General features: G+C 47.5%; 1 protein-coding gene across 3 annotated transcripts; it reads right to left on the bottom strand.

Moving 5' to 3' along the window:
- Positions 1–5998: 5998 nt before the first annotated feature.
- KCNE3 (potassium voltage-gated channel subfamily E regulatory subunit 3) lies at positions 5999–18663 on the bottom strand. 3 transcript variants are annotated; one of them, XM_004051804.5, is made up of 4 exons: positions 18505–18663; positions 15374–15437; positions 13089–13237; positions 6226–8752 (listed from the first exon to the last, which is right to left on the bottom strand). In XM_004051804.5, the coding sequence occupies exon 4, from the start codon at positions 8710–8712 to the stop codon at positions 8401–8403; it is 312 nt and encodes a 103-aa protein (XP_004051852.1). In that variant the 5' UTR covers positions 8713–8752; positions 13089–13237; positions 15374–15437; positions 18505–18663; the 3' UTR covers positions 6226–8400. The 3 variants fall into 3 exon arrangements, with proteins under 3 accessions (XP_063549442.1, XP_004051852.1, XP_063549441.1); XM_063693371.1 differs by having other exon boundaries at positions 13089–13979; XM_063693372.1 differs by lacking the exon at positions 15374–15437 and having other exon boundaries at positions 5999–8752.
- Between the last annotated feature and the right edge of the window lie 8349 nt (positions 18664–27012).

Here is a 27012-nt window from a genome sequence, read left to right on the forward strand (position 1 = left end):
AGAGACCTCCCAATATTTTCCTCCTGAGGTAAGGGAAGTCCCCCAACCTACAAAGGACTGTCCTTCCTAATAGGGTACAGAAGAAAATTTCCTTTAAGTCTTTAAATAAATCCATGGTAGAAATAATTCATTAATTCACTCAATTATACAATGTTCTCAAACTTTTTCATCTTCTGAGAAGGCTCTCATATCCCCTTTCTCCCTTGGCTACTATATTTTACATCTAAGTCTGTGTGTCTTATCTTTATTACAAATTGGTGGGTGGGGGGATGGGTAGAGAAAGTGGCAGAACTAGACAATATGTTGCTGATTCTCTCCATTCCTAGGTGAGGATGGTCACAACCAATTATTTGGATTTCACATTTCACATCTTCAGAGTCCCTTGAAACAATGAGAACAGTGGGTAGAAAAAACAGGCTTTGGAAGCCTTGATTTATGGGAATAGGCTCATATGTAATGGCACGGGGGCTTGGTGCTAGGGTATTGGAACAGGCCAGGACACTGGTGTCTCCAGAATAGGTAAAAGAGAAGGAAGCATGGCCAACAATGTTCCCCCACTGTGTAGACAATTACGCTGGATGTCTGCCAGATGAAGGGCAAAATTCTGTGCTCTCAAAAGTAGCAGCAGAGCTGTAAACCTGTAGTGTTGGGCCCTCTAGTGGCTAGTTCTTCTTTTTCAATGACTATAGCTGGCTGTTTCCTACACTGCTGGTCTCTCACTGCCTTGTCATCTTTTTGGTTTGCTGGAACCACTAACTGCCTCATCTACATTCTATCATCCCATTACTCTATTATCACTGGTACTGACTTTGGAATGGACTCCATGTTAGGGCACAGTTCTTGAGGAAGAGATGGATTCTCTTGGAAACAGACTGAAATGGAGAATCGCATGCAGAAGGTTGTTGGGGGAAGTACTCTTGGGAAATAGGAAGTGAGAAAGCAGGGGTGGGCAGAGGAAGAAGCTAACTCACAATGTGGTTGCCACTGAAGCCTCAGCTGATCCTATGGGGAATTCTGGAGCCAAGATGGCCTCTCAGAGTTGCCCCAAATCAGTGATGGAATCAGACCTTTGGATCCCTGTATCAGCTCCTCATTGGTTGTGAGCTGCTCCAAGAAGGGGCTGTAACCTTGGTGAGACAGTTCCCTGTGTCCCAGGGCAACAGGCAGTGAGGAATTCAGTTGTTCATCAAATATTAATTTTTCTTTCCTGTTCATGAATTTCTGACTTTCTTGTTCCCAGGAGCTCATTCTCCATCACAGTTCAACGCCACAGATGGTTCTCTCATTTCATCCAGGGAAAAAATGTTCTTGGTTTCTTAGCAGCACCTGAAAGAAGATTCTTTTTCCATACGAGGTTGGCTGAAAGCCTTGCTTTGTCTATTTCTTCTATGCCTAAACCGAAATCTTGGATATTATTCTAATGAGAGGAGAGACCAGACTCACCTGTGCTAGAAAAAAAAAAAAAGGAGCACAAGTCACACTCCCAGGATAGGCTAAGTTATACTCTCAAAAGGCTCCCGTCTTCACCCCCTCCCTCTAAAACATGATCTAATCAGAATAACAGCACTTCTTCCTTCCCAGCAGGGTTATAAATGTTTTTATCTTGACTAATCCTGCGGGGGAGAGTTAGGAGGGTGGGGTGAAGACAGACTGTGGGGGAGCGTGAGGAGGGTGGGGTAAAGATTTCTGGGGCTGTCCACCAGAAATCATTCTCTCCTTATTCCATAGTGATAGATGTTTGGCTGGGACTTGACTACTCAGATAGGCACCTCATTTGCCAGTTCCCCTTGCAGCCAGTTTGTGGCCATGTTTTTTAAGCCCTCGTCAATGGAGCTGAGCAGAAGAGATGTACGCAGCTTTTGCCTTGCTTTCTTGAGAGTAAGTCCCTGGCCCTGGAATTCTATTCTGTTTCTTTCCTCACCAACCAGAAAATGCTTTGACAATGAGCGACCTTGGAAGCTACATGTTGAAGATGGCAGTTGCCATCCTCAGTCTCTGAATGTTTGAGTAGAGCAAAGCCATCCACCTACTTTGAACACTGAGCTTGGATCATACTATATTGGACCTTCATTTTTTATTTTATTTTAATTAATTAATTAATTAATTTGTTTATTTATTTTTTGAGAGCTGGAGTGCAGTGGCATTATCACAGCTCACTGCAGCCACTTGACTTTCCAGGCTCAGGTTGATCCACCCACCTCAGCCTCCTGAGTAGCTGGGAGTACAGTCACACACCACCATGCCTGACTTTTTTAAAAATTATTTTTAGTAGAGATGGGATTTTACCATGTTGCCCATGCTGGTCTTGAACTCCTGGGCTCGGATCATCCTGTGATCCTCCTGCCTTGGCCTCCCAAAGTGCTGGGATTACAAGTGTGAGCCACCACACCCAGCCTACATTGGACTTTTTTTTTTTTTTTTTTTTTTTGAGACAGAGTTTCGCTACTGTTGCCCAGACTGGAGTACAGTGGTGCAATCTCGGCTCAGTGCAACCTCCGCCTCCCTGGTTCAAGCAATTCTCCTGCCTCAGCCTCCTGAGTAGCTGGGATTACAGGTGCCCACCACCATGCCTGGCTAATTTTTGTATTTTTAGTAGAGATGAGGTTTCGCCATGTTGGCCAGGCTGATCTCGAACTCCTGACCTCAGGTGACCCACCCGCCTCAGCCCCCCAAAGTGCTAGGATTACAGGAGTGAGCCACTGCACCTGGCCCTTCATTGGGCTTTCTAACCAAATCCTACCAGTTGTTCATATTCCACCACAAATTCTACTTCTTCCCAGAAATATGCATGAACTTCCCTCTCCCCCTCCCCACCCCCCCCCCCCCTTTTTTTTTTTTTTTTTTTTGAGACAGAGTCTTGCTCTGTCACCCAGGCTGGAGTACAGTGGCACCATCTCAGCTCACTGCAACCTCCACCTTCTGGGTTCAAGCGATTCTCCTGCCTCAGCCTTCTGAGTTGCTGGGATTACAGGTGCACGCCACCACACCCAGCTAATTTTTTTTTTTTTTTTTTTTTTAAGTACAGAGGAGATTTCACCATGTTGTGCTGGCTGGTCTTGAAATCCTGACCTCAAGTGATCCACCTGTCTTGGCCTCCCAAAGTGCTGGGATTATAGGCGTGAGCCACTGTGCCCGATGTCCTCTCCTCTTCTTGACCACCACATTAGTATCTGTCCCCCACACTTTCTGATGCTTAATGATACTGTTTCCTACTTAGTTCTATTTGGTATTGTCTTATTTTCGTTCATTATTTGGTGTGTGCTTCTTGTCTCTTAAACTAGAAGGAGCTCCCAAGATGTGACACGCTGCTTCTACTTTCGTTTCCCCAACAGCACAGCTATCATGGATGCTGTTGGAGCCCCAGAGGCCCCCTTCACCAGGATGCCATCATCAGCCTAGAGTTGTCCCCATCCCCAGAGATTTGGCCTGAGTCAAATATGAGCACATCCTGGGAGAGTAAGTACCTCTGTAGCAACTAGCAGCCGATGACTGATATAGGATAGTAAAATAAGGTCACAAAAGGTGGGGCCAATTCTGTGATTGAAAAAAGAGCTTCAGAACCTTCCCAAGGAATGAGGCTATTGCTAGTCTCCAACCAAGAGCACTCCTTTGCTTACCTTTCTTCCACTGCTCTATTCTTCAGTAGCTCACAGCTGTTCCCTTCCCCACAGCTGATGGGAACCTCCTCAAAACCCTCTTGTCCCTCTTCCCTGCCAGGGTGGCCCACAACCAATGACTGACTGCTTTGGGGATACAAAAGGCCAGCTGCCTTGCCTCAAGGGAGTGTAATTCTGCTGTGGGACTTATGCCACCATATATAACAGTTCCCTGTGGATCAGGCCAAGGCTAGATGTGACCGAGACACACTTTGTATGATGCTTTCCCTTTCCTGTCTACTCCACTCTCTCCCTTGCAGGTTTTTCCTGAAAAATACTTCCCATCAATAAATGTCTGTCGGATGGCCAGGTGTGGTGGCTCACGTCCATAATCTCAGCACTTTGGAAGGCTGAGACGGGAGGACTGCTTGAGCTCAGGAGTTTGAGACCAGCCTGGGCAACATAGCGAGACCTCATCTCTACTAAAATAAAATATTAGTTGGATATGATGGAACACACCTGTAGTCCTAGCTACTTGGGGAGCTGATGCGGGAGGATCGCTTGAGCCTGGGAAATCGAGGTTGCAGTGAACCCTGATTAGGCCACTGCACTCCAGCCTGAGCCACAGAGCGAGACCCTGTCTCAAAAAAAAAAAAAAAAAATTCTGCCTCAAGGTCTGTTTCTAGGAAACCCAACTTCAGGCCACTGGTGTCAGTACTCTGCCATCTTTTTCCCAAATCACTTTCTCATTCATCTCTGGAGACTGTTCAGATCCATACTCTGGGCTGTGCATACCATGGGACCTAAATTGGGCTGAAAGTACATGAAGGTGCTAGGTCAAAAACAACGGGGCTCTGTGGAAGTACTTGTAAGGAATATCTACTTACTACATAGGGTTGTTATGAGGGTTTTAAAAGCTAAATGAATTCAAGTGTGTAAAACGCTTAGACCAATGCCTGACATGGAGTAAATGCTCTTAAGTATTAGTGCAGGGATTTCTGGGATGTTTTTGTTTACTTAGGTATTCCAAGTGTGCCTAGGTGAATGCTTGGCACATAGTAGGCACTCAACAATACCTGTTGAATCCATGATTGGTTTTGCTTTGAGGGCTTAAGGCGATGTGCTGAGATTTGGCCAGCAGAGGGCAGAACCTGTGAAGACAAAGCTCCTACAGGCTTTGACCTACAAGAGGTGACAGGACAGGCTCCCAGACAACTGGGTTGGAGGGAGGGCTGAGTGAAGTGCCTATACTATAGGATATGGATACATATAGAGATACAGAGATACAGAGATATAGATATATAGAGACATAGATATAGAGATATAGAGATATAGATATAGAGATAGAGATATAGATATAGAGATATAGATATTTTTTGAGACGGAGCTTCACTCTTGTTGCCCAGGCTGGAGAGCAATGGTGCGATCTTGGCTCACTGGAACCTCTGCCTCCCGTGTTCAAGAGATTCTCTTGCCTCAGCCTCCCAGGTAGCTGGGATTACAGGCGTGCACCACCAAACCTGGCTAATTTTGTGTTTTTTTTAGAAGAGATGGGGTTTCACCATGTTGGTCAGGTTGGCTCGAACTCCTGACCTCAAGTGATCCACACTCCTCGGCCTCCCAAAGTGTTGGGATTACAGGCGTGAGCCACTGCGCCTGGCCACCATAGGATATTAGAATGTTTAAATTTTACTCCCTTCAAATCCTAGAATTTTATTTAGTCCAACCTGGGTGTGTGTAAGGAAACATACCAAGTTCTCAGTTTGTGAATTCAGACAGATCCGTTGTTCCAGGCCCCGAGATCCCTGGAGTTGCCCTGGTGTCTGCAGCTCCTTCTTTAAACTTTGAGCTACCCCATACACCTCAGAAATTCCCTTTTGTACTTATGCTAATATACATCAGGTGCCTGTAACTCACAAGCAAAATAATTTGTATTATTTTATGATTATGCCCATGGAGTGTGAGGACTGTGTGAAGGGGAGCCTTCTCCACTGGGGACACTGAAGTCATGGAGTAGCCCCAGGAGGCCTGCTTCCTGCTGTCTCCCCAGCCTACCTGCCCTCTCCAGGAGGGAGCTCCCCAACATCTGCCTCTAAGCTTCCCTGATCTTGATCCCTTCATTCACTCTGCCCATTTAGCTCTGTCCTAGCTTTCAAAGCCCAGTTCAAGTTCTACCTCTCTCAAATTCTACCATGGGACCTAAATTGGGCTGAAGGTACATGAAGGTGCTAGAGCAGAAACACCTCTGTGGAAATACTTGTAAGGAATACCTACTTACTACATAGGGTTGTTATGAGGGTTTTAAAAGCTAAATGAATTCAAGTGTCTGACTCCTCCTAGTCAATTTCATTTCTCAAAATCCTTATGGCATTCATCACCTAACCATTCATTCTTACACCCAATTGCGTTCCATATTTTATTTGGAAGTTTGGGCTGGGTGGTGTCTAAAGTCCTATCCACGTAAATTTCTGAATCTGTTGTCTTCCCACATGTCACATCTCCTTAAGGAAGTCTCCACCTTCTCCCTCAAAAAGAGATGAGGAAGGGCTTGAGCAACAGGGCTCAGCACAGGTTTGCAGAGCATCAACATAACTACATATGGCAGCAAATGTGTTCTATGATCCTCCATTCAAGAACCCAAAGGCTTTTATTTTTATTTTTTCAAAATAGAAGTACCTTCTTTCCTTTTATTATACAAGTAACATACTTACGGTCAAGTCAGTCAAATATTACATAAATTTATCATGCGGAAAGGGAAAATCACCCATAACCCAATTCCTCAGAGATAACTGCTATCAAAATATTATTTCAGAGTTCTGCTATACACAAATATGCATGTTTCAATGGGTACTTCCAGGGACCACATGGAGATCCCTTAAGTTGAAACTGGACAAACAGAACAGTGGATGGTTCTAGCTGAGATCTGGGATAGTTTCTGAATTCAGACGTATTCACCAGCCACATTGCATGTATTAGCTGGAACCATATATGAAACTACGATACTCAGCTGTTTCTAACCTACAAACACAGTGATTACATATGGCTCAACTTAATGTATATGAAGCCTAGAATGTCAGAACTGATAGAGCCTTAGAGACTTTCAAGTCTATTTCATTATGTTGAAGAGGAAAATGGATGAGAGAGAGAAGCGTCCAGCCTAAGATCATACATCACCTTAAGTGGTAGAATCAGGGCTGCTTCTCTTCCTACTGGACCATGTACCTGTCTCTCATACTCTGCTTCTTTTAATATAATAATAATTTAGGTGCAATATCAGTCTTTTTTGTTTTTGTTTTTGTTTTTTTTTTGAGACAGAGCCTTGCTCTGTCACCCAGGCTGGAGTGCAGTGGCGTGATCTTGGCTTACTGCAACCTCCGCCTCCCGGGTTCAAACAATTCTCTTGCCTCAGCCTCCCAAGTAGCTGGGAATACGGGCAACTGCCACCAGGTCTGGCTAATTTTTGTATTTTTTTAGTAGACGGGGTTTCACCATGTTGGCCAGGCTGGTCTCGAACTCCTGACCTCAGGTGATCCGCCCACCTTGGCAGTATCAGTCTTTTAGAAGCAGATTCAACATGACATCAGAAAACTTCTCTCAGATAGTCGTGGTGGCTTACACTTGTAATCCCAGCACTTTGGGAGACCAAAATGGGCAGATAACTTGAGGACGGGAGTTTGAGACCAGCCTGGGCAACATGGTGAAACCCTATCTCTACTTAAATATGTATATATATATATATATAAATTAGCTGGGTGTGGTGACAGGAACCTGTAATCCCAGTTACTCAGGTGGCTGAAGCAGGATAATTGCTTGAACCCGGGAGGTGGGGGTTGCAGTGAGCCAAGATTGGGTTGCTGCACCACAGCCTGGGTGACATAGGGAGACTGTCTCAAAAGAAAAAAAAAAAAGAAAAGAAGTTTCTCACATCACTCAATCAAAACTGAAAAGACTGCTTGCTTTGGAGGTAGTTTAGTCCTGTTGGCTGGCAATGTGGCTGGGAAGTGCCCTGTGACTTGGTTCAAGAAGCATATGAACCATAGAGCTAATGAGGCCTAACATTCAGGGTCCTGACTCACATGAGCTCCTTCTTAAGGTCCTAGCAGGGGCCCTAGCAACATATTAATGTGGCAGTATATTTTCGTAATGTTTGCAAAAGTAAAATATTTTAGAATTCTTTTTCTTAAAGAGAGTCCCCAGAATTGTATGACCTTCAGGCCTGGATCCACTCCTGTGTGGCACAGAGTTTTGAAAAGCACTAGGCAAGGAGACCAGAGTTCCTGGGTTCCAATCATGGCACTACTCAGGCCCAAATGGGCAGCACAGCACTTGCCCTGCTTTCTTCACGGGAGTGGGGGCAGGGTGGTGGTGGTAAATCATATCTGTGATATGGGATAGTCATCACTGCTTCTCATGGCTGAAGATAACACATAAAAAATGTGTCCCCAGAGCATCTTCCTGTCTCATTTCCCTCTGCTACAACTTCTCCGTTCTCCAATCCCCAGGCCCCTAATACTCCAGCCACTGAACCAGTTATTGGTCATTATCTGTTGCTACTTTTATATGTTTGTTCATGGGCTCCCACTGTTTATAAAGTCTATCTTTTCCTGGGAAAAAATCCTTATGCACAAGGCTTCAGTCTACCAGCCCCTCTTCTCCCACCCCAGTGACGACCTCCCTTAACCGTGTTTCTTGTTGATCTTACAGATAGGGACACTGAGACCTGATGCAGTCCACAGCAGAGTTCTGGAGGCCCCAGACGCAATCCCCAGGTGTCTTGGCCTTCCACCGTCCCAGCCCTCTCGTGTTAGATCATAGACACACGGTTCTTGATATACACATGATAGGGGTCACTACGCTTGTCCACTTTGCGGGAGCGGGTGTATCCCAGGATGAGGCTGCCCACAGTTACAGCAAATAGAAACATGACAAAGAGAATGTACATGTAGGAGTTGTCATCACGGCCAGGTAGGCTGGCCCGCCTCTCTTCAGTCTGGTTGTCTGGCCCCAGCCCTGGCCCTGGCCGGCAGAGCAAATTGCTGTGAAGAGTGGCATTTAGAGCCTTCAGCACGGCATGCAGGCTCTCATACCAGGTCTCCGTTCCATTGGTAGTCTCCATAGCAACAGGGATTGAGGTGGGGGAAGACTCAGTAGAAGCTCTGGTGGCAAGAGAAAAGAGAGAGGGGATGGCTCTGTCACCTGCAGCTCAAATGACCTCCTCCCTTCAGATCCCAGGTAAAATCTTAGCATCATGGCTGATATGGTTTGGCTGTGTCCCCACCCAAATCTCATCTGGAATCATAGCTCCCATAATCCCCACGTGTCATGGGAGGGACCCAGTAGGAGGTAACTGAATCATGGAGGTGGGTTTTTCCCATGCTGTTCTCATGATAGTGAATAAGTCTCACGAGATCTGATGGTTTTATAAAGGGCAGTTCCCCTGCACCTGCTCTCTTGCCTGCCACTGTTTAAGATGTGCCTTTGCTCCTCCTTCACCTTCTGCCGTGATTGTGAGGCCTACCCAGCCGTGTGGAACTGTGAGTCCATTAAACTTCTTTTTCTTTATAAACTACCCAGGCTCAGGTATTTCTTCATGGCAGTATGAAAATGGACTAATACAATAGCTTATTCTAGCTGCTTGATTACATGTTTGTCTTCTCCATTAGACCATACACTAAACAATAAGGGCAGGGCCTATATTTGTTTTACTCACTGCTATATGCAATCAGTTATGACAGCATTCAATAAGTAAGTACTCAATAAATAATTGTACAACAAAGCCTTCCCCGACCATCAGAACCCATATTAATCTCTCCTTTCTTTGGATTCTATAAATCACTGAACTTTAGATTAGAAGGAACTTAAGCATTATTTAATATAACTCTTGCCATTTTATACACAGGGAAACTGAGGCCTTGAGAGAATAAGTGGCTTGTCCATGATCACAGAATATTGGAAGTAGAGCCAAGACAGAAAGCCCTGCTCTTTGTGGCTAGCTTAGAGCTGCTTCCACTTCCATGCTAGCTCTCAGCAGGACAGTGCAGCACCATTAGAAGACATTCATCACAACTCTCCTTGAGCACAGTTCTGTTTAGACTCCACAGACAGGTTGGGCACAGTGGCTCACGCCTGTAATCCCAGCACTTTGGGAGGCTGAGGCGGGTGGGATCACTTGAGGTCAGGAGTTGGAGACCAGCCTGGCAAATGTGGTGAAACCCGTCTCTACTAAAAATACAAAAATTAGCTGGGCGTAGTGGTGAGCGCTTGGTAATCCCAGCTACTTGGGAGGCTGAGGCAGGAGAATCACTTGGACTCAGAAGGTGGAGGTTGCAGTGAGCCAAGATAGAGCCACTGCACTCCAGCCTGGGCCACAGAGCGTGACTTTGTCTCAAAAGAAAAAAAAAAAAAAGACTCCACAGACACCTTTTGGAAGACACCTGGGGATGGTTTAAATTTCATCCTGCCTAGAGGCCAAAAGCTGGATCATTTGCCCTCTCAAGCATCCTGTGTCCCAAAGACTAGATATTCCTAGCTATTTGTAGAAATTCTGTTGGAAAGAGGTGGTCAGGGAAACGGTAACAGGTTGGTAACCACTGCAGGCACTGGAGAAGAGAAGAACAGCTTGGGCCTGAGGGCGGGACAGTGAAAGGAGTTCTCAGTCTGGCTTGGGGTTTACCTGCCCACAAAAAGAAGACACAAGCACGCCAACTATCTTGTCTCCTGAAATAAAGTCATTATGTACCTGGCATATAGTAAGTGATTATAAATATTCCTTTCCCTTCTTCTCAGAGATCCTTAGTCTATAATATAGAAAACTTTTTTTTTTTTTTTGAGACGGAGTCTCGCTCTGTTGCCCAGGCTGGAGTGCAGTGGCGCAATCTCGGCTCACTGCAAGCTCCGCCTCCTGGGTTCACGCCATTCTCCTGCCTCAGCCTCCCCAGTAGCTGGGACTACAGGCGCCCGCCATCACGCCAGGCTAATTTTTTTGTATTTTTAGTAGAGACAGGGTTTCACCATGTTAGCCAGGATGGTCTTGATCTCCTGACTTTGTGATTCGCCCACTTTGGCCTCCCAAAGTGCTGGGATTACAGGCGCCCAGCCAGAAAGAACATCTTAAAACAGACTTGCATCCTTGTCTCTGAAAAACCATATGTCATTCCCTATAAACAAGGCCCCACACTCACTTCCTTTAGGAAGCCTCCATTCAGTGCTCCCCGCCTCTCAGCCACACTACACTGCCTTTATCATCACAGCCTTCCCTTCCCCCCAGCACTTACATATAAGGCAATATGTGGCTGTCCTCTTGTTTTTGATAAGGATATCATCAGACCACATGCATCTGGTCAGCAGGGCTATGTCTCTTCCCCCAGTCTGGAGGACTACCCTGAGACTGGGTGTTCTCCTTTCCCAGGGCACTACCCTGAGACTGGCTGGGTATTCCCTTTTTCTAGATTGGCTGGGTGCTCTCCTTCTCTCAATAGTTTCTAGTAGAGATGTTCACTTTAAGGAATTCTCTATGGGCCAAGCATTCAGTCCTCCATCATATGGGTAGAACTGTTAACAAACAAATATGTGACTATTAACCATAAGATCTCTTCCCTGGAAAAGATGATCATTCTGACCATGATAAATACTCATCAATGGCTCTATGAACACAATCAGCCAGGACTGGGCAGCATTTTATGCAAGGCCTCTGGGGCCCTCTGCCATCTAGTACTTGTGCTGCCTTGTCTGGATGGAGGAGGGGAAAAGAACAAGAGCTCACTGAGTTAAGATCCAGGATATATACGTTCTCATCTACTACCCCATGTGTCAGGCAAGAACTCTGTGGCTGCTGCTTCCCTTGTGTGGGCCAATAGCAAGTAGGAGCAGCATGATGAAATAAATAACTCAAAAAATCATCCAGATAGTTATCACCAATATGGGCCACACCCTGTGATGGGAGTTCGGGGTGGCTCAGATCCAGTGCCTTCGTCCAGGGGCTCTGATACAATGCAGGGGACAAGCAAGGAGCTACTAAGGCTGAAAGGAATAAGTGATGGATACTGATCAGGGCTCAGAGAGTGTCCACAGTGATGGAGGCATTTGAGTTGGACCTTGAAGGGTTTTTAAGAGGCAGAGAAGACGAAGGAAACATGAGCAAAGGCAGAACAAGAAAGTGTGTAAATGTTTAGAAGAATGGAAAGTAGCATAAAGAGGTTGGAGCGTAAGATGTGTGGAAGAATAGCATAGGATGTGGGGCAGGAGAGAGAGGATCCAGATCATGGGGGGCCTTGAGTGCCACGCTGTAGAGTTGGAACTTTATTCTGTAGCTAGGGAAAAGCCATGGAATGGTATCTTAAAAGAAGATAAAATGGTCAGATCTGTGCCTGGAAAGGATACTCTGGCTGTCATTGGACTGGAGGGAGCTGGAATTGAGGCAGTGAGCCCAGCTACAAGAGTCTTGAAATAGTTTAGTGTAAGATGCTGAGTCATGAGTTGGGGCAGAGAGGATAACAAAGTGGGGAAGTGGGGGTAGAGACAGTCGTGAGACCTGAGGAGGAAATGGCTAAGTGAGGGTTGAAGGAGGAAGGGGCCTCAGGCAATTTCATAGGTAGACAACAAACAAACAGTGTAAGTGTCTTGACGAGCCTACTCTGAAGGAAATAAGTTCCTTTCCCTGGTTCGGCTTTGGTTTCTACCAAAAGAGATTATCATGGAGTTGTTGTATGGTAGGTATAGAGTTTCAATTTTACAAGATGAGGAGATTCTGGGGATCTGCTGCACAACAAGGTGAATCTAGTTAACACTACTGAGTGTACACTCAAGAATGACTAAGATGGTATATTTTTATGTTTTGTGTGTGTGTGTGTGTGTGTGTGTGTATTTTAAGCACAATTTTAAAAAATAGGCCAGGTGCGGTGGCTCACTCCTTTAATCCCGGTACTTTGGGAGGCTGAGGCCGGTGGGTCACCTGAGGTCAGGAGTTTGAGACCAGCCTGGCCAACGTGGAGAAACCCCGTCTCTACTAAAAATACAAAAATTAGCTGGGTACACGCCTGTATTCCCAGCTGCTCAGGAGGCTGAGGCAGGAGAACTGCCTGAACTCAGGAGGTGGAAGTTGCAGTGAGCCAAGATCACGCCACTGCACTCCAGCCTGGGCAGCAAAGCAAGACCTCTGTCTCAAAAAACAAACAAACAAACAAACAAAAAACCCCACAAAGAAAGATGATCATCCTTTCCCTCCTCCTTCAAGGCTTGCTATGAGCATATACTTGTATTATGTAGAAGAGGATTAAAAACTTTTCTTTTATTTTCAAGAAGCAAATATGTACACATAGGTTTAAAAAAAAAAAAAAAGAATGGATGCAGCACATACAGTGAAGGTGAAAGCTCCTAGTCGTCCCAAGCTCCATCCCAGGGCAGGGCAGTTACCATTCAGTTTTCTTAGGTATCATTGGAAAGGGGTTTTAACTGACAGGGAGAGGGAGGGAAATCTCAATCTGGAAGACTCACCAGACTGCTGGCAAATCCACTGGCTCTCAGTCAGTTTCAGGAGTCTCTTTGTGGACACACTAAGGCTCCTCCACCCCCGAGCCTCTTCAGGATGTCTCTGGACACATCTGGGATCTCAGTATTGACTTTGGAGCTGGGAAAGCCCAGAGCTAGAAAGCAGGAGAGAAGGCAGAAAAGGAAGGAACCAGACACAAAGCACAAACTTCAGAACCAGGGTGGATTGCCCAAGGCCAGGCCCCAAGGATTATGCAACAGTCCTGCTGTGGGCTCTGACCCCCTCCCATGGCCCCTCCCCTTCCTGCAGCAGCTGGGTCAGGCCAGCCTAGGGTTGCAGCTAAAGGAACTGTGCAGTGACCAAAGGGCCTCTGATTGCTGTCCCCCACCTCCAGACTTACAGTGTCTTCACTGGGTGACTTCATGAGAAACCTGTTTAAAATGTGGACTCCCACTCAGGGACCAGCTGATGGTGCAGCCTACAACATTCCCTTTCCTAAGGGTTACCTTAGCAAGGTCCTTTTCGAATCCCAAGGGAATTGACGTGAGTGGGAGAATGCCAGCTGGCAGCTGGGTTGATATTTTACATAGGAACAAATGATGTGTTACCATCCAATCTATTCAGATAGACAGGATATGAACACGGTCACAGAATGAACACTATCTGTAGCATAGCTTTGTTGTGAAAATTAAAGAACATCATGTAGTGCTTGGCACTAGACACTGCACATACGGTGGTTGTTTTTGTAGAGCAAGGCTGGAAGGGCCTTCAGAGCCCATCTAGGCTATATGCCCTCACTTTATGGAAACCAGGGGAGTTGTCCCAGCTCAGCTGCTCCTTGTGTGACTTTGGACATAAGACTTCCCTTTTCTGGGCCCCTCAGCTTCTGTCCGCATCTGTAAAATGAAGGGGTCTCAGTTGGTTCTAACGTCCTGTGATGATACGAATCATGAAACCATGCTGTGAGACCATGGGAAGTTGGAGAGGCTGATGGGAGAGGCATTTTGGGGGCTTTCTAGAGCTTCTCAAATCCCAAGATAGAGAAGGCTGTGGACCTCTTCCTCACAGGTTAAGATGCTTCTGAGCCCTGGGACTGACTGACATCTAATATCCCAGTCGAGCCAAACTGAGAGATTTACTCATCTTTCCTCTTCAAAGCTCACCTGCCAGGATGATCTAGCCTGAGGAGGGGATAGACTCTGCAGAAGGTGGGGGAAGGGGACACTGTGGAGGGTAGGGTGGGCTTTGAGGCAGGGTTCCATGAGGGGAATAAAGATTCATGAGACCTTTCATGCCTCAGGGCCTCTCTGAATAGACTAGGATGTTTGTGCTTCTGACAGGAGGAGGAAAGGGGCCATAGTTCCACATCTCTAGGTGCTGGGTTTGTATGGGAGGGCAGGCTGGGGTGCAAGGGCCTCCTGTCTGAGTTAGGAGAGGCAGAAAGCTGATGATGGCACAGGTTGGTTCTCTATGGGGCTCTGGGGCTCAAGCTGGGGACTGGCAGTCAGCAACAGGGGAGTTTTGCCACTGTTTCTGAGCTCCTTGGCTTCCCTGTCCAGGAGAGTCCCTGATTACCGAGATCCTTGGATGGGAGAGATGGAGCTCCTGCCCTGGAGAGGTCTTGCCTTGAAATAGAAGATAGGCCAGTGAGGAAGGAAGGTGAGCAGACGGCCAAGCTGAGAGGGACTTTAAGGATCATCTAGAATCTAGATTCCAGGCCAACCCCTCCATTTCGTAGATGAGGAAACTGAGGCTCAGAAGGGAGAAGTGACTAGTCCAAAATGACATGGCCCATAAATGGCAGCACTCAGACAAGAACCCAGGTGTTTGGGGTACTGTTCCGGTGCTCTTTCCACTACAAATGGCAGTGTTTCCTCACACCTAAGCTTCACATCACACCAGACACAGCCTGTTAGTGTCATGGGGCATCATCTCCTCTAACTTCGTTACTATGGCCTTTTCATGCACCACAGATTCTCGCCAATCTTAGTCAATGATCCAGTGAGATGGAGGTTGGTAAGCTTGGGAGGAGGAGTTAGACTTCGTTTATGCTCTCATCTTCCATGCACCCCGCTGCTCCAGACCTACTCCTGATTCCCCAGATGAGCCAGGTTCACTCTCTGTTCCTGCTATTTCCCACACATTCACAGGTTCTCACAAACTGCACTTGCCTTACACTTGTCCAACCCCTAACTTGGAAGTTGGGGAATAAAGCTGTGATCTGAGGGATGAATTGGGGATCTTAGTGGGGTTTTCGTTCAGGTTGCTCTGGGGAAAAGTGAAACTCTACCCTTGGGTCTTTCTTTCCCGTCGCTCCGTTTCAGCTACTCTTTCAGAATGAGCGTCTTCAGTGTCTGGAAATGAAGTACAGAGAGGTAGGTAGAAAAAGTCACATAAAGCAGGTTGGTGATCCAAAGACAGTTCCTGGGGTGCACAGTTTTACCACTGTCCCCTTGGTGGTCTTACCACTCCTGTGGATTGGAGAGCTGGTGGAGTGGGAGAGGAGTTGAAGGAGTAGCCCTTAGCATCCAGTTGGAAGGACAAAGGAATAGAATCTGAGCTGGAAGAGAGCTTCATGATCATGTTGGTGCAACCCCCTCATTCAACCAGTGGGAAAATAGACCCTCCTCCCCAAGGGAATCACCTGCTTAAGGTCTCACAGCTCAGTAGTGGCAGAGTTGGAGCCAGAAACCAAGTATCTTGACTTCCCCTCCACAGACCTTTCCACTATAAGTTCCCTTCTGCCAGTAGGGCAGACTCTAAACTCTTCTGATTACCACTGAAGCTCCTTGAAATGTGACTCTGACACTGGCCTCATCTCCCCACAGCTCTTCTCAGTGGCCTGCACCCACGACACTGAAGTACAGGCCACTCTCCAAATATTCCTTGCACTTGCACATCTCTTGCCTTTGCTCATGCTGTTTTCTTAAACAAGAATGCCTTTCCTCTTTTTACCTGCCTGGCAAACTCCTACTCATCCTTCAAGACCAAACTCCAATTCATCTCTGCAGACCTTCTCCTGGGACTCCTCCTTCCTCACTCCCTAGCCAGTTAGTCTCTCCTTCTTGTTTTTTCCCAAAAGTGCTTTGCACGAAGGCTTATTAGAGCACTATACTGTACTGAAACTGTGTGTGTGTGTGTGTGTGTGTGTGTGTATGTGTATGTGTGTAACTGTGCGCTTTAAGGTAAGAGGGCAGGGTCCTGTGCCTCATACATTTCTTTATTTCCCAGCCCTGATACCTAGCAGGCATTCAAGAATAAATGAATCAATGCCTCTTCTCTAAGAGCATTCCCCCACTCTGGCACACACACATACATTCATGAAAACAGTTTACAATATTTAAAAAGCAACCTCCAGGGCAGGGCAAAACAGATTTCATTTGGTCTGGGGAAGGGATGGCTCAAAGAAGCCATCTCAGTCAGGTGGGGTGAGTCAGAGGAGGAGGAATTCTAAGCCTTCTTTGGAAGCCCAGATGCTCCCTGCACCTGGACCCCATTCAATCCAAAGGGCAAACATTCTTGGCCTCAAAACACCAGCAATGGCTTTGCAACCCTCTTCCCTGTGTACCTACCCAGGGTGTGGCCACATACACCCACCCACTGCACACACACACACAGTCCAACTCCCCAGCCCCTCAGCCTGTGATCTTGCCGTTCAAGTGTTCCTTTCATGATTCTAATCTTGGCTGTATGCTTGGCTCTGTGTCCTTGAGCACTGCATTTACTTCCTCTGAACCTCATCTATAAGATGGGGATAATGATCCCTGCCCTGCCTACCACACATGAGAACTAGAGGAGACAAGAGATGGGAAAGTTTTAGAAATTGCAAACATACAAGATAATTATCAGGCAGCCTGGTCACACTGTTTTCCTTTTCTGTCTCCACATCTTTCCTTTCCCCCCATATTACCAAGAACAACCATCTCTGTGTCTCCTTTCCCACCCCAGGTCTCCTAGCCTCAGAAGCAGCCAGGAGGTTCTTATTATTCTTCTTGATTCCCAGGAACCTCACCTTCTCCAGAAGCCTTCCTTGTTTCCTACCCTCTCTGATCATTCCCGCAGTCCCTTATCATTGAGGGGGGTACCATTCTGTAGTCCTGTAGCTGGTGGAGAACACATCAGAGGGGGAATCAGGAGACCTCGGTTCCTGCCCCTACTAGGCCAACACGTCTAGCCGTGCGTTTTGGTTAAGTAACTTTATCACTCTAAGTCTATATCCCTCTAGGTCTCATTTTCCTCATCAATAAGATGGAGTTTCTTGTCTTGCTTCCCTCTTAGAAGGTATTTTGAGCACTTGCACATTAAGTTTATGGATGTGCTTTGAGACGTATAGACTGAGTGAGGGATGGAAAAGGTGATGGTTATCATCTCAAGGAGTCAAGAAAATCTGAAAGCAGTTTCTAGGCCCCCAGCATGGGTCTTCCTCCATCAGGAACAGACAAAGTGGACGGATGCAAGGAAATAAGGAGGAGCTCACACGTTTACAACATGCCTTTGTAGGTGAAGTGGAGAGAGCCCTGGGCTAGGACTGAGGAAACTTGGGTTCTAATTCTGCTTGGTCTCTGTTGTAACCTTAGGTAAATCATCTCCTCTGGGGCATCAGTTTCCCTATATGCAAATTAGTGGAGAGTCAGGAGAGGATTTTAGGAGGGGATACTCTGGTGGGCTTTCACGCAAGAACTAAACTCATTTATTTTCGAGATAAGAGACTCCGAGGTCCAGTCCCCCTTTCCCCTTCTGTCCCATGGGGTATGCAGGCAACAGGAGCAGGAGGCCCGTTTTACAAATGGTGACCCAGGAAAAGCGAGCACAAGGCGCAGAGCTGAGGGATGACTGCCCGGGTTTACACAGCCTGTAAACTAGAACTCAAGTCTCCCGACTCCCAGCCTCGACCTATGTTACTGGCAGCAGAAGATGCTTTTGGGAGTCACCAGGTTTCCCGGGACTAGGTCAGACAGGGTGAAGGACACAGTGAGGTGTAGAGGGAATGGGCAAGTCAGCTCCGCAGAGCCAGTGGCTCCAGCCAAATGAGACTGTGCTGGGTCCTGAAATGTCGTTTCTGCGTGTGCACTGGCTGCCAGCTGCAAGTGTTCACTTGCACGTCTGTGGGTGTGGAGGAACTTTTCTTGTGGCCGTCTTGAGGGCTGGGAGTAACGGCGCAAGTCCCCACGGTTTCCAGACGGGGCGCGCAGAGCCCAGCTCCCTACTCCCACATGCTGCTCCACGATCACTGCGCTCGGGAGGATCGGGGAGGATCCGGGAGGACTAGCTTGGTATTTGCAGCGCCCACCCCTCCCCCACTCCCCCTCGGTTCCACAGTCTTACGGAGAGCGCGCCGTGGCCCTTGGAAGGGAGGCGGGAAGACCCCTCATTTCCACCCCAGGCCGCAGCTCAGCCTTCCCAGCTGGGTGGGTGCCTTACCTGCCTCTCAGCAAGGCTCCGGGGAGCCCGTTTGCTCGCTGGACACGGCGCCCTCTGACCGAGGGTGGCCCAAGCGCTGCGACCCTGTGCATTCCACCAGCCCCGTTCCACTCCGCGGGTGCCCAGCACCGCCCAGCGCGCTCTCTGGCTCTGGGCTCCCACCCGCGCTCGGCTCCCTTTTCCCTCCCCCGGGCGTCCCCTCCCCCTGCCCCGCCCGGGCCCCAGCACACCCACTTCTCCCCGGGCTGGCCTGGAGTGCCTCCGCCCAGCTCCTTGGCCTCCCCCGGCTGTGGGCTCCGACCCTTCCGTCCCCTGCAGCGCCTGCTTCCTGGACCAGAGACCGAAAACCTCTCGCTCCGCTGGGCCTCAGCAAGCCCAGCATGAGGCCGATCTCCAGGAGTCGGTTTTGCTCCAGTGTGGCTGTGTGGTGGTGGGCGAGTCGCTGCCCCTCACTGGGCCTTGGCCTCGCTGTAAAGTTGGTACAGTTCCTCCATGCATTCTTCACAGGCTTATGGTTGGGGTCAGATGAGACCTTTGAGTCCAAAGTATTAAAACCAAAGGGTCAACAGCAAAATAATATGATTCTTACACAAACTCTTTTCCACACAGGACGCAGAGGCCCAGTTGGAGAAGGGATTTGCCCAGGTAGCAGAGCCCAGACCCAAAATCCACTACACACCCCTCTGTCTCTGAGTAGCACCAGCAAATGTTTCCTCCACCAAGCCTCAAAAGTTCGTGACAGTGCCTGACCAACTTGTGTTCAGCCGCACCTTACTCATCTCTGTCCCAGAACAGTTTATTTTCCCACCACCATGCCCTCACTCAAACTGTTGTTTCCTTGCTGGTGACATTGCAGGCTTCAGAGAACTGGGGCAGCCGGGGCAGCTGGGGAATAAGAGCCAGGAGGCTAGTGGCAGAGGAAGGGACAGTTGCAGAGAATTTCTCCGGGGGACCCTGTGGGGCGCCCTTTTACCAGCTCACTGCCTCAGAATAATTAATAACAGCCTCAGGCCAGCTCTCCCACTCCCTTGCAAAGGTCTGCTCCAGAATATCTGAAGCACATACTCTCAATTACAGAATCCCAGAATATATCTAAGAAGTGCTATCGTTTTAAAAAGACCTACTACAAGGTGGGTATGTTGTTTATTGTATACAATATCCAAGGTGGGTATATTGTATATTGTATACAATATCCAAGGTGGGTATATTGTATATTGTATACAATATCCAAGGTGGGTATATTGTATATTGTATACAGTATCCAAGGTGGGTATATTGTATATTGTATACAGTATCCAAGGTGGGTATATTGTATATTGTATACAATATCCAAGGTGGGTATATTGTATATTGTATACAATATCCAAGGTGGGTATATTGTATATTGTATACAATATCCAAGGTGGGTATATTGTATATTGTATACAATACCCAAGGTGGGTATATTGTATATTGTATACAATATCCAAGGTGGGTATATTGTATATTGTATACAATATCCAAGGTGGGTATATTGTATATTGTATACAATATCCAAGGTGGGTATATTGTATACAATATCCAAGGTGGGTATATTGTATACAATATCCAAGGTGGGTATATTGTATACAATATCCAAGGTGGGTATATTGTATATTGTATACAATATCCAAGGTGGGTATATTGTATATTGTATACAATATCCAAGGTGGGTATATTGTATATTGTATACAATATCCAAGGTGGGTATATTGTATATTGTATACAATATACAAGGTGGGTATATTGTACCCGCCTTGTTTTGACCCAACTGTTCCTTTTTCTCAGTCTGGAGATCACCTCTCAGAAAAGTCATCCTAATCACCTAAGCATGCAATCTCAATTTCCTTCCTTCCTTCCTTCCTTTCTTCCTTCCTTCCTTCCTTCCTTTAGACAGGATCTCACTGTGTCACCCAGGCTGGAGTGCAGTGGAGTGATTATGGCTCACAGCAGCCTTGAAATCCTGGGCTCAGGTGATCCTCCTCCCTCAACCTCCTGAGTAGCTGGGACACACCACTATGTCTGGCTAATTTTTGTATTTTATAGAGATTGGGTTACTCCATGTTGCCCAGGCTGATCTCGAACTCCTGGGCTCAAGTGACCTGCCCACCTCCACCTCCCAAAGTTCCGGGATTACAGGCATGAACCACTGTGCCCATCCTGCAACCTCAGTTTTCAATCTGCCTAAGAATCCCCCGGGGAGCTTGTTTTACTAAGTAGACTTTTGGGCTCCACTCCAGAGGTTCTAATTCAGGAAATCTGGAGTAGAGCCTAGAAATCAGCATTTTTAAACAAGATTTCCAAATGACTCTGATGCAAATGGTTCTTGAGACTAGCCATGAGGAAGCAGTCCTGGCTTGGTCAGGGTTCCTTCTCAGATCCTGCCCACGGCCTTGCATTTACTCTGTAGGACTGTCTATGACAGTTATAGAAAGTAACCATTTGTCCACCTCATCTGCTAGGTTGTGAGTTCTTTGAAGATAGGGATTGTCTTTTGTTCTAATAAAATCTTAGAACCAAAGTCTTAGAATCATATCATCTTAGGGTTCTGGAATGTAAATTGGAAGAACTCTCAAGAGTTTCCTAGTCAAATCCCTCATGAGCCTAACAGATTCTCCCATTTCTTTATTTTTGGAAACATATCACCCAGGTTGGAGTGCAGTGGTGTGATCTCAGCTTACTGCAACCTCTGCCTCCCAGGTTCAAGCAATTCTTGTGCCTCAGCCTCCTGAGTAGCTGGAATTACAGGTGCACCACCACTCCCAGCTAATTTTTGTATTTTTAGTAGAGACGGGTTTTTGCCATGTTAGCCAGGCTGGTCTCAAACACTTGACCTCAAGTAATCTGCCCGCCTTGGCCTCCCGAAGCGTTGGGATTACAGGCGTGAGCCACCACACTCCGCCTCTATTTCATTTTTGAAATGAGGCTATCCAGCTTCTCTTGCACACCTCTAGGGAGCTCAATGCCTGCAAGGCAGCCAGACAGCTCTGATTGTTAGGATGTTCTCACATTTTAACAAAAACTGCTTCCTGTTGACTTCTACCCTTTGGTCCTTGCACCCGTTGGAGACATAAACTAGAAGTCTGATCTGTGTTCCCTTTTACAGTCCTTCAAGAATTTAAGGTCAGCCAGGAGCAGTGGCTCATGCCTGTAATCCCAGCACTTTGGGAGGCTGAGGTGGGTGGATCACTTGAGCTCAGGAGTTCAAGACCAACCTGGATAACATAGTGGGACTTCATTTCTACAAAAAATAAAAAAATTAGTTGGGCATGATGCTATGTGCCTGTATTACCAGCTACTTGAGAGGCTGAGGTGGGAGGATTGCTTGAGCCCAGGAGGTTGAGGCTGCAGAGAGCCAAGATTGTGCCACTGCACTCACTACAGCCTAGACAACAAAGTGAGACCCTATCTCAAGAAAAAAAAAATTTGCTGGGCGTGGTGGCTCACGTCTGTAATCCCAGCACTTTGGGAGGTGGCGGATCACGACGTCAGGAGTTCAAGACCAGCTTGCTCAATATGGTGAAACTCCGTCTCTACTAAAGATTAAAAAAAAAAATTATCTGGGTGTGGTGGCACGCACCTGTAATCCCAGCTACTTGGGAAGCTGAGGCAGAAGAATCGCCTGAACCCAGGAGGCAGAGGTTGCAGTGAGCTGAGATTGCGCCACTGCACTCCAGCCTGGGTGACAGAGCAAGACTCTGTCTCAAAGAAAAAAAAAAAAAGAATTTAAGGTCTATCCTCTACTCCCCCTTCTCTGGGGTGAGGATAAGGCAGCAACCATGTCAGGGAAGGCAGCTGGCCATCAGAAAGGGGGCTGAGCTGCCTCATGTTCCCCACCTGTGCCCTGGAGCCTTGCCAGGAGGCTTAGATGAAGTGATGTGTATAATATGCCTGGAGCCGGGCCTTGCATGAGGCATAGGCTTAATAAATGGCAGCTTCTATTGTCACTGGATGAGAAAGAGCAGGAGGAAACAGAGTTCCTGTCTCTGGGGATCTCTAGTCTGACAGGGACTTCAAGGAGCTCCCTAATCCAAAGACATTGGAGACATGGCCCTGACCCTGGGACGGGGAAGATGGGGGAGTGGGGTGGATGGAGTTTGAGGGTAGGATGAGCTGATTGAAGGGATGAGGGGAAGACTCACCTAGAGATATGCCACAAACAAGTCTTGGCTTAAATGTCACCTTCTTGGTGAGGCCTTCCCTGAGCATCCAATTTATAAATGCTAATTCCTGCCTTCTCCTGCCTCCCTACCTCCATCCCCTGCCTTTTTTTTTCAGTAACACCTTAACAGATGATTCTGATATATTTCACTTACTTAAAAAAAAAAAAGTCTTTTGTTGTTGTTCTTGCTGCATCTTCAACTGAGGCCCACAGCTCCCGCTGCCCTCAGCCCTATCTTAGAGCTCTCCCTGAGTCTGGATTCCTGTAACCACCTCCTTCTCTTTCCTCTTCAGTCCTAGGGGTGGTAGTGATGCCCAGGTGCTTTCAGCTCCAGGATACCTCACAACCCCTGTGGTTTCCCCACTCCCTGCCCATCTCTGAATAGAGCCTTCTTGAATTATCCATATGAGATGGCCATCTTCTTCCTGCAGGACCTGGCTGGCACAGAGGCCCACTTTGTGTGCTCCTACAGCCCCTCGGGCTTTCCTCTCACACAGCACTTACCATTCTGTGTTATAATTGTCTCCTCTATCGGTTGACTCCACACCTAGAACATAAATTCATTGAGGGCACTAAGCCATTCCCAGCACCAAGCCTAGCACAGAGGAGATCTTAGTAAAAATTTGTTGAATATATGAGTGAGTGAATAATGGTCATGAGAGGGAAGACCCCTAGGAATTATGTTATCAGAGAAAGCTTCCAAGAAGAGATAGAACCTGAGAGAGACTCAAAGGTCAGTAGGAGCCTTTTTCAACCTCTGGGCCAAACCTTTCCTCTGAGCATCGAACTCCCATATCCAACAACCTCCCTGATGTGTCTGTTTGGATAATGTGGGGACTGGAACTCTTGACTTCTTTCCCTTTCAATTTTCTATGTCTCAGTCAATGGCACCATCATCCATCCAGTTCCCTGTTTGTTTTCTTCATAGAACTCAACCCAATCTTCTGTTTATCTGTTTGGGGCCTGCCTTTCCCATTGGACTGGAAGCACTATGAGAACAGAGACCAGTTGTTTCTTTTCCACCTTGGTATCCCTTGAGTTACATCTTGATTTTTCAGTAACGCCTAACCAGATGACTCTGATATATTTGATGTTTCTAACTTAAGGTCTAGGAAGTGGGGGGAAAATGTTGAGAGGTAGGGTGAGTGTGGATGGTACCTGTCAACAGTTTCAGAAGACTGGGTCACCAGGGGGCAATGCAGTGTGACTCACAGAGGAAGTTTAACAGTCACATCAAGTTACTTTATTCTATTATTGATGAGGAGCCCGTGTCTGTGCCTCCAGGATCTTATCTCCTCCTGACTTGTCAGTTTGGTCCTTAATCCCTTGCATTCTCCAAATCTGAAATGCTACAGCCCAGAAATCAGCTCGTTCCCTCTTCTCTATCCCCTCTTCTTCTCTCTCTTCCAAATCCCTCTCTAAGGGGAGTGCTACATCCTTCTCACTGATGTGTTTATGAGGTGTCTGAAGATGTGCGTCTCATTCTGATTCCAACAGCAAATATTCATCTTTGGCGGAACTACTTGTCCTCTCTGGACCTGTTTCCCTCTCTGCACAGGATGGCGTGAGACTGTCTCATCTCTAGGGCTCCTGCCAGATCTGAACTTCTTCAAAACTCAGCCTTGTGGGGAGGGTCAGGCACCACACCACAGTTCTTAGCTCGGACAGGTATGGTGGCTCTTCATAGTTGCAAAAGCATCTTCACACTTGCTGTCTCATTGGGTCCTTTGGAGTCTAGACTGGAGTTCAAACAGTGGACTTGCCTCTAACTACATGAATTTGGGCAATTTCTTCTTCTGAAACTCAGTTTCCTTTTCTGAAAACAGGGTCAGTAATACATCCTTGTGGATTTGTTATTTGCTGCAAATATTGTGCTTAGAACAGCTCTGGACCCTCGTGAGTTGGGCTGGAGAGAGGCAAGTGAGGGGCCGGGCACGGTGGCTCATGCCTGTAATCCCAGCACTTTGGGAGGCTGAGGCGGGTGGATTACCTGAGGTCAGGAGTTCAAGACCAGACTGGCCAACATGGTGAAACCTATCTCTATTAAAAATACAAAAAATTAGCCAGGCGTGGTGGTGGGCACCTGTAATCCCAGCTACTTGGGAGGCTGAGGCAGGAGAATTGCTCAATCCCAGGAAGTGAAGGTAGCAGTGAGCCGAGATCATGCCATTGCACCCCAGCCTGGGCGACAGAGCAAGGCTCTGTCTCAGGGAAAAAAAAAAAAAAAAAAAGGATAGGCAAGTGAGGTGGAATTGAGCTGAATACCAATAACTTAATAACTCCTCCCAGGTTCCCAGCATTTTGCAGGGCTTAGCACACCCCGTCCATCCTCTAACTGTGGATTAGGGCTGTGTGTCACTAGGGTCCAGGTAGGAAACAGATGGCACCCTGAAAATGGGTAATTCAGAGTGTGGCGAGGGTTTAGGAAATCAAGACAAAATAGTGCAATATGTCTGGCTAGCAACAGTGAGGATGAAAACTACCTGGGCTGACAGGGCAAGGGGAGGAAGGAGTTACTGGAACTCAGAGAGGGCAGTGGTGGGGAGGGCATCTTGGCTGGAGCTGTGGCCTTTGGTAGAGGCTAGCCTCTCGCAGGGAGAGAGCCAGGGGAACAAGCACCTTTCCCTCTCTCCCCTCCCATCCTGTGGTCTTCTACAACTGCCTCCTGTTGGCTCAACCCAGACGGAAGCTCCAGAGTCAGGCGGCCTACTGTGGGTGGAGAAGGGTGGTGAACCCATGAAGGGACATGTGGAAGGATCCAGCACAGGCAGTGCATCTGTCAGATGAGTAGGGTCCTCCCCTGTTCCTTTTCAGCGTGCTCCAGGCAAGGGGTGGGAGGAAGGAGTAGAAGAACTAAGGAATGTGGGTGGAGGATGCGAGCTTGGGTTTTCACCCCAGAAAGGAGCAGGAGGGGACAATCTCAGTTCCTCAAATATCCACATACTCTCTGTCATCTTCAGGCCTTTGCCTATGCTGTTCTCTCTGCCTGGAACATACTTCCTCCTGGGGCCGGCTAACTCACCCTTAGATGCTACTTCCTCCCGGAAATCTCCCCTGCCCTAAATTAGATGCCTTTGTCTGTGTCCCCTGACTGCTCCCATCACACGTATCTCCCCTTTTTCATATGTATCATCCTTGTGTAAGTCCCTGTTCTTGGGGAGGGTACAGTCTGATATGGGAAGAATGGCCCTGACTGCATGGAAAATGTTGCTCTCACTGGGAGAGCCCCTAGTCCAAGAGGGAGCAATAGATGAAGCAGCCCCTGGGGGGATCAGAATGCTGTTCGGTTTTTGGTGCTTCTAATCTTCTACCTCCAAAGTCATCAATGTTTAGAAAACAAGCAACAGATGTGGGTGTCTTTACTGGAGGTCTGGCTGAACCTACAGAGAAGGAGGGATTCCCTAATTCTTCTTAGTGATAAGAGACCACCTGGATGGTGCTGACACAGGCACAAGCCAAGAAAGGGGTCAGCCAAGGATCATCGGCCCTGGGACCTGGGCCAAGTCACTGCCCCACTTTGAGCCTCTGTGTTCCTCACTTGCACAACAAGAATCTTGGTCCTGCACACCTTGCAGGGTTCCAAGGAGCAAATGGACTCACAGCTGAGAAGTCACTTTGAAAACCATGAAATGCTTATTATTGCCTTCCCCTCAGACCAGGAGCTCCTGGAAGGAGGGGCTGTACCTCAGATGTTATGCATATTTGTTATCCCACCTAAGTAAATAGGATAGTGTGGCAGCAAAACAAAACAAAAACAAAAAGTGTTGACACTGACTTAAGCTTTGTTTTTAGAAGAATGTGTTTGGGGCTATCTTGGATTCTCCCAGAAGCAGGCCCTGGGACATGGATTTGAGTACAAGTGGTTCATGTGTGACGTGATCCCGGGAAACACAATTAGAAGAGTGGTGAAGTAACACAGGAGTGAATGGAGCCTTTCATAAGGTGTACCCTTAGCAAGCTTAGCCCTGCTAGGGAACCCTAGAGGCCTGGGTAGAACACACATCCAGAGTTACCCCTCATTAGAGGCAAGGGGGCTAGGGGAGTCAGTCATTGGCTGAGGGCTGCTCGGGGGACATGAATTCTCCAGCATGTCCAGCCTGACACATGGGTTGACAGCCCTGGTCCCTCCAAAAGTCCTGAGAAAAAAGGTACAGATGCTGGCAGGTGGAAAAAGACACTGAAATGTCTATTTCTCTTCTTCTTCTTCTTCTTTTTTTTTTTTAAGACAGGGTCTCACTCTGTCACCCAGGCTCCAGGCTGGAGTGCAGTGGTGATGATCTTGGCTCATTGCAGCCTTCACTTCCTGGACTCAAGCAATCTTTTTGCCT

The sequence above is a fragment of the Gorilla gorilla genome, chromosome 9 (genome assembly GCF_029281585.2).
Source record: "Gorilla gorilla gorilla isolate KB3781 chromosome 9, NHGRI_mGorGor1-v2.1_pri, whole genome shotgun sequence".
NCBI lineage: Eukaryota > Metazoa > Chordata > Mammalia > Primates > Hominidae > Gorilla > Gorilla gorilla.

Coding starts and splice junctions, on each gene's coding strand:
- KCNE3 (XM_063693372.1), bottom strand. CDS start 8,712: ATGGAGACTACCAATGGAACGGAGACCTGGTATGAGAGCCTGCATGCC.